The sequence below is a fragment of the Diospyros lotus genome, chromosome 7, assembly GCF_014633365.1.
Source record: "Diospyros lotus cultivar Yz01 chromosome 7, ASM1463336v1, whole genome shotgun sequence".
NCBI lineage: Eukaryota > Viridiplantae > Streptophyta > Magnoliopsida > Ericales > Ebenaceae > Diospyros > Diospyros lotus.
In genome coordinates this window covers 33,738,531-33,746,424 of record NC_068344.1, presented here as the reverse complement: position 1 = coordinate 33,746,424, position 7,894 = coordinate 33,738,531, and the positions used below count along the sequence as shown (strand labels likewise).

At 37.2% G+C, this 7,894-nt stretch overlaps 1 protein-coding gene across 5 annotated transcripts; it reads left to right on the top strand.

Annotated features, from left to right (window-relative positions):
• Positions 1-2,801: 2,801 nt before the first annotated feature.
• LOC127805873 (TBC domain-containing protein C1952.17c-like) lies at positions 2,802-5,660 on the top strand. Of its 5 annotated transcripts, none has more exons than XM_052342695.1 (9): positions 2,802-3,216; positions 3,579-3,668; positions 3,902-4,006; positions 4,104-4,259; positions 4,348-4,446; positions 4,548-4,676; positions 4,766-4,945; positions 5,042-5,158; positions 5,345-5,660. In XM_052342695.1, exons 1-9 carry the CDS (start codon positions 2,842-2,844, stop codon positions 5,522-5,524), a joined length of 1,431 nt encoding a protein of 476 aa, XP_052198655.1. In that variant the 5' UTR covers positions 2,802-2,841; the 3' UTR covers positions 5,525-5,660. The 5 variants fall into 5 exon arrangements, with proteins under 5 accessions (XP_052198655.1, XP_052198653.1, XP_052198656.1 ...); XM_052342693.1 differs by having other exon boundaries at positions 4,089-4,259; XM_052342696.1 differs by having other exon boundaries at positions 4,089-4,259; positions 5,042-5,162.
• The last annotated feature ends 2,234 nt before the right edge of the window (positions 5,661-7,894 follow it).

Sequence of the window (7,894 nt, the reverse complement as noted above, 5' to 3'; positions counted from 1 at the left end):
ATGCTTGCAGCATTTCTTTATTGGATGAATTCGAACGTTTGCACATTAAGCTTCAAGATATTGACAACGACAAAAATATAGGGATAAGCAGGAATAAGAGCAAAAGCCGCGAGAAGACCCAAGTAGTATGTAATTTAAATGTCGTTAGAACAAAAAGGTGTGGGAAGCGATTAAAATCATCAAAAGAGAAGGCAGTGACGTCCAATCTAGCAAAATATGCTGCATTTGTAACGCTAGTGATCACGACAAGAGGATTTGTCCGACATTGTGTGATAGGTAATGTATTTCTCAAATTATTTCTTTAGACTAATTTAACTCATTTTACAAGTTGTATTGCATGTCTCATATTATCATTTTTTTCAATCTTTTCAGGTTAGATGGGTTGGATGACCAATATTATCTCTTATATTCTTTTGATGGAATGCAGAATGATGAGTTCACTAATATTACCGGTAGCAACTATGATATTTCTCATATGAATTTCAACAATTACTTCCCATACAATATACATAGCAAAAAAGCAATAATAAATATGCATTTTTCTCATACAATATACATTTATTGCATCTTAACTTTAACAACTAAACGATTTTATTGGGCAAAGATAAATATATCGTGTTTTAAACTATTTAATTAACCAATAAAATTATTTAAATATTAAAAATAAAATACAATAAATATAAACAAGATATATTTATTATTGCTTCACATTAGACAATTGTTAATATTACCTTTACCAAATTAATTGAACCACCAAAGGGTGAAGAAACACTTTCTGTATTAATTGCTTGTAAATTGCTTGAGTTATCGCTTGTAAATTGTGATAGAAAGTTTGGACATCAAGATGTCAAAAGGATATAAATCTAGTGCAAAAATGCACACACACTGGCAAGAGAGACTTGGCAATGCTCTGCCTTTTCAGGGTCTGGCTTCCTTCATTCCGTTTAAATTTGGATCCAACTCTTGACAATACTTTTTGTAGTCCATTCTAGGTTTTTTTTAGAAGGGAATTGCCCATGATAGAGTCAGAAACTTGGATAAGGGAACATTACTTAATTGCCCTTCATCTTTTTTATTTTCAAAGGAGACAAGTGTTATATGATGTAATAATTTATATACATAACATCGAAGGGCCAAAAGATAATTTTAGAAGTTGAGGGGTATAGTTATATGCTCTCAATTATATGTAGCTCCACCCCTGTTCCCAAGTCTCAAGCTTGTAAATGTTTTTTTTTTTTTTTGTCCTTTTCTCTTAAGATATGAGTACAATAATTTCAAAGAGTTTGAAAGAGTTGTGTCATATCTACTTAATGAATGTGAAACATCATTTTCACCACCTAATGAATGTGAAACATCATTTTCACCACGATTTATCGAGATTGTGAAGCCAAATTCATAGGTAGACTTTTGATACAAGTAGGCAACCATGTCAACAACTAATTAAAAATATGTTTTCAACTTGGAATGTCAATTAAAAATATTAATTAAAAAAAATCTATTTTTCTTTATTCCACAAAATTACAATTAACCTAGTGTTGTCTTGAAACGTAATAATAAATTTAGTGAATGGAAATGTTGTTATCAAGTTGTTTGAACTCTATAAAAAAAATAGAACAATCAAAAGACGCAAGATAGCTCTCTCGCAAATACTCCGATACTTAAATCAGACATTTTTTTTTTTTGAATGAGAGTTTATCTATTTATAGAGTAATATGAAGCTTTCTGAGATTTATTAAAATTAGGATTCTTCTAATCTATTATAATATTCTGAGATCCATTAGGATTAATATTCTTATAGATAATATATATCTTTTTTACACAACTGTTGAATGAATTTTTGGATGTTGGAGTTATCTTGTTTGTATTTTGTTCAAGACCCCTTCTCGATTAAAAAAAAAAATTCGTGGAGACTTCCAGATTTTGACTGTCGAGCGATCTTTAAGATACTTATATTTTTTCAGGAGATTGCTTAACATCTCCAAGAGATTACAAGATCGCTTAACGTCTCTTGAACTTTAGTTAGTTCTCTAGGCCTGGCCTTCCGCACGATTCTCCAAAAAGCTCAAAAATTATTTCGAGTCTTTTGAGCTTTTTTTGATCTTTTAGCATTCATCTTGTGTTTTGCCACGAAATTGTAGCTTCCATTGTCTTCTATGAAACTACTTCCAAGAATGGGCCTTGTTATATATGCGGATTATTTTGGGCCACTTCTAAACCAGAGTACTTTTTGAGCCCAGAGCTGGTACGAGGCAGAGAGCCCATGTAATTGGGCCTGACCAGAGATAGCTCTTAAACCCAACAAATTTATAAGGTTTAACACCTAACTTATATAATTAATAAAAGGGTTAACTAGTAAAATGACTTAATTTCAGCTAAATTTTTAATTTCATTAATTAAAATATCTAATTTTAATTTTATTTCCATTTTGGACCTTATGTCAGCATTTAATGATTTTTTGCTCATGGAAGAGAAATGACGATTTAAAAATAAAAAAAATTAAAGTTAAATCTTACTATTGATAAAATTAAATTTTTGTTCAAAATTAAACAATTGGATATATTTTCTACTTTATCCATCCCTCCCTTTTTGAATTTGGTTGGACCCGATTCTATATTGGGTCGGGTTGGATGAAGTAACTGGATCGGAGATTATATCCCTTCGTTCGTTCCAGTCGGGTCAGGATTTTGGACCTTGATGTCGGTTTAATAATTGGGTTGGGCTCAGGGAGGCCCATCCCACCAAACGTTCAACCGTTAACTACCATTCTTCCACACAAAAACCTTCCACCAAAGAAACAGAGTTGAAACAGAGCCATGAAGCTGAAAGAAGCACCAAATTTCAATGGATCCATCTGTGCAGGCTCATCCGCCATTCTCACTGATGCTCAAGGGCGTGCTCAAGATCCCGGAGAAAGCCCGGCGAGCATTTCCTGACAGGCTGGGGAGCCTGGTGGCCGGATTCGAGGACAGGGAGGAGGAGGAGAATTCGGGTTCTGATAAGGCCTTTGAGCCGGGGGAAGAGCTCGAAACTTTTCATCCCAATCTGTTGGAGTTGGACTGCAAATTTGATGATTATGTGAAAGATGATGACAAGTCGTCTCATGTTGAACTGGATCCCAGCAGGGTCAGGCCAAAGCCTGATGCAGATGTTGCGGCCTCTGTTTCTGTCAAGGAAATCATTGCGGCCGATGAGAAAAGGTCGGATCTTGAGTACGAGGTCAGTCCCGTTTGATCCCTAGATCCTTGTTCGTTTTACTCAGTTTTCTGTTTGTTTACTGAGAAAATTGGGAAAATGAAGGCACCATCGTGATGACATACCCCTGCTTCACACACACACACGTATATATATATATCTAGGCTCAGTTTTCTTAGGTACAACAAAAACTGGACATTGGGTTTGGAATCAAAATAGTGCAGCACTGGACCATTGTTGGGTTAGTTTAGTTCATCCATCTACTAGGTTACTGAGAAAATTCCGATAAGAAGGAAAAACCTAATAAAGACAAAGCCACCCTTTGGTATTTAGGGTGAGCGCAGAGATTAAAAGTCTACTGATTTTATGCAAATGATGTGCATTAGCTTTCCAGGAAGGAGATAAATCTGGAAAAGTTGCAAAGAATTGCAAGTTCAGGGCTTCCCGAAGGCGGTTTACGAGCAACTGCTTGGAAGGTTAGTGTTCTCTTCTTCAACCTAAGTCCAAATTCTTCAGTTAACTTCGATCCTCATTACCCACTAGAAAATTTTCTTCGTAATGCCATGAGAGTAGTAATAATGCCTGAAAATTAGTCCTTTTGCTGTTCATTGAACCATTGTTTTCGTCATTTACTAGTGATCCAGAATCCTTAAACCCCTTAACCTTGCAAGTACGAATTGTTCATAATGCATTTGTTGCAAACTTGCAGCTGCTCTTGGGTTATTTACCTTCTTCTCGCGATTTATGGGAAAAAGAGATGGCCGAGAATCGATCCAAGTATTCGAAGCTAAAAGAGGAGCTTCTCTTGAGCCCTGTAAGATGATTTGAATTTTGTGACTTTTGGGTTGTTTTTCCAACCATTTTAACCCCATACAAGCGTATGCACTAATTTGAAGCTTCAATCTAGACAGTCAGAGTTCTCGAGAAGAAATGAAGTGGCTCGGGATGCTGACGGGCAGCGTGATGACAGCAATGTAGATGACGGGCCACTTGAACGACACGATGTTTCCAATGAAGATCACCCTCTAAACATCAGCAAGGCCAGTGTTTGGCACCAATTCTTTCAGGTAACATGTCATCCATCTTAAGCTGCCCATTTGAAGTGCATTCTGTTGGAGAGATGCTAATTGCTGAGGATGATCTGTCCGGTTCCAGTTCTCTGAGATTGCCCAGCAGATTGACCGGGACCTGCAAAGAACGCACCCCGATATGAAGTTCTTCTCGGGGGAATCGTTGTTGAGCAGGAAGCACAGGGTAAGTGACTAATACTAGTAGTCTCAGTTTCTGCCTTATCTCCGCGGCTGATGTAAAGACTCAAAAATCGACTTTAAGTATGCCTGTTTCTATCTAATCAGGAAGCAATGAGAAATGTTCTTCTGCTGTTTGCAAAGCTAAATCCTGAAATCAGCTATGTCCAGGGGATGAATGAGGTTTTGGCACCAATCTACTATGTTTTTAGCACTGATACTGATGAACATAATGCAGTAAGAAGCTTACTGTTTTCGGATCAAAATTGGTAAATTTTAGAGCTAATCTGAAGTGGGTCGGCTCAACAATTCCTCCCATTTTGTAGGCCAATGCAGAGGCAGACAGCTTTTCTTGTTTTGTACGGCTGCTAAGCGACTCAGTCGATCACTTCTGCCAGAAACTGGATAACAGTTCTATGGGCATCCATTCGACTCTGTGTCGACTGTCGGAGCTACTGAAAGCCCACGACGAGGAGCTGTGGCGGCACCTGGAATACACAACCAAGGTGAGAAAACGCAGTAGAGAAGCAGTGATGTTGGGCTTCCTGGAAAATAAATGTAATAGAAACTTACAAACTTTGTGTGCGCTAATTAATGATCAGGTCAACCCCCAATACTATGCATTCAGGTGGATCACATTACTGCTCACTCAGGAATTTGATTTCCAGTCTGTGTTAAGGATTTGGGACACCCTTTTAAGCAATCCTTTCGGTGTGCAGGCAGGTTCTCTCTCACTCGATCGCTCGAACTGTTTCGAATTCTCGCTCCCACCTGAAATCACGATCTCTCTGAGATTCACCACGCTTAGAATATCATATATTTACAGAGAAAAAGATTGGTCGTTAAGACTGAATCTGAATTCAAGACGAGCTCTCAAGTCTCAACATTAATTGAATGATTTGCAGGACATGCTGCTGCGAGTGTGCTGTGCAATGCTGCTGTGTGTGAAGAGCAGGCTGTTGGGTGGCGATTTCATAGCCAACATGAAGCTTCTACAACACTTCCCCAAAATCAACATTGAACACCTTCTTGAGGTAGCCAAGGGCATTACCCCTGATACATCTTCCTTTCATTTGCCACTGTAAATTTCCCCAGTGATCTTGAAGAAGAACGTCGTGTACAAATGAGCTTCAAACCAAGTTTTCTATGTAATTTGAGTCATTTATACAAAAATTCTTTATGATTTTAAATTATCTCTAGAATAATTTACTCTTCTGATCAGATTCTCTTCTGTTATAATGTCTTCGAATGAAATATGTGAGGAAAAAAAAATTACACTATAAAGATGTTGAATATCAGAGGGCAAAAGATTAAATATAAATGATAGAAGAAGTGTACTTTGACGAAGAAATCTCACAAAACAACAAAATAAATACTGTGAAGGGATTATTTTATTTGATGCAACTAGAGTGACCCACTAACTCCATGACTAGCCTCAACTAAAAAATAAGAAAAATCAACTTGCACAATTCAAAGTTAGCTAAAACGAAGCGGTGGACTCGATTTTCAAAAAACTGTCCCACAAGCTGGTATTGTATTTTAACACTCCCCCTCAATACCAGCTTCCATTCTTTTCACCATGCCGAGCTGATGACAAAAGTTTTCAAACTAGTTGCCACTCAAGCCTTTTGTGAATAAGTCTGCAGCTTGGTCTTTCATCTTCATATGTCTTTAGCTAAACCTCTTCTTCCAGAACTTTTTCCCTGATAAAATGATAATGCACCTCCACATGTTTAGTTCTTGCGTGAAAAATTGGATTCTTTACCAAACGTATTGCTGACTGGTTGTCGCAATACAGAGGAATTGCAGAATCTGTTGGTTGATGCAAGTCCTTTAACAATTGCATGAGCCAAGTACTCTCTTGAGCTGCACTTGTTGCAGCTCAATACTTTGCTTTTGTTGTTGACAAAGACACAGTTGGCTGCCTTTTGTTGCACCAAGAAATTACTCCCAATCTAAGTATAAAAACATACCCAGTAGTTGAACGTCAAGTATCATGATCATCTAGATAGTCAGCATCACAATAACCAACTAGATTGCAATCTCCACCTTTCTTATACAAGACACCATAGTCCAATGTACTTTTCACATATCTCAAAATTCATCGTACTGCTTCCAAATGAGGTTTCTTTGGATTTTGCATGTACCAGCTCATCGCACCAATTGCATAAGAAATATCGAGTCTAGTTAAAGTTAGATAGATCAAACTACCAACTAATTGTCGGTACATTGTTGTTTCTTCCAAATTTCTCCCTTCATGAGCATACATTTTTGCGTTTGGCTCCATCGGAGTTAAAATTGGCTTGCACTCAAGCATTCCAAACTTCTTCAACAATTCTTTAGAATATTTTTGCATATAAAGAAATATTCCTTCTTGAGTACAGTCAACCTCTAGACCAAGAAAGTGATTACGTTGTCCAAGTTCTTTTATCTGGAAACAAATTGATAAATTCTTCTTCATTTGGTGGATTTCTTCTTCACAATTGCCTATTATAATTAAATCTACATACACTAGCACAATAGCTAATTTCACTCCATTTGCTTGACAAACAAACTAGAATCTGCAAACGTCACAAAATTACTATGAATAAAAAATTCAACAATCTTATCATATCAAGCTCTCGGTGCCTGCTTTAATCCATAGAGTGCCTTTCGAAGCTTACACACATATTTAGGATGATCTTGATTCTGAAAACCCATTAGTTGAGTCATGAAGATCTCCTGATCCAATTCTCCATGCAGAAACACATTCTTCACATCCATTTGCCACGAGGTCCAACTTTTTCTAGTTACAAGTGCCAATAAGACTTGAACAGTTGTAAGCTTTGCAACTGGACTAAACATTTCATCATAGTCTAGTCCATATTGTTGAGAGAACTCTCGAGCTACCAGATGAGCCTTGTGTCTCTCAAACGATCCATTTATGTGACGTTTTATTTTCTAAACCCATTTGCAAGATATAGGCTTCACATCTTTTGGCTTTGGAACGATCTCCCAAGGATGATTACGTTTTAACGCAGCAATTTCTTCTTCCATAGCTTTAGTCCACTCCGTATTCTAAAATGCTTTCACAAATGTCTTCTGTTCTTTTGCATCTACTTCTTCTACTATAACGGCATTAGCATATTTGGGATTTGGCTTTTTGACTCTTGTTGATCTTCTAAGTGGAGTCGATATGCTTCTACTTCACTAAGCTCATTTTCTTCGCTTGGTTGCTGATACACACCAGTTTGCCAAGGACCTTGAGTTATGCCTTCTTCGGCATAACCACTATCATTAGCATCTTCATCTTCACCTGAACTCAACTAGATTTGAGCATATTTCAACTCAGCTTTAGAAACATTCGAGTCTGGTAATATCTCATTTTCTGAAGACCACCAAGAAGACGCTTCATCAAACACCACATTTCAGGATGTGTAGCATTTTCTAATTGTAGGATCACAACATTTCCACCC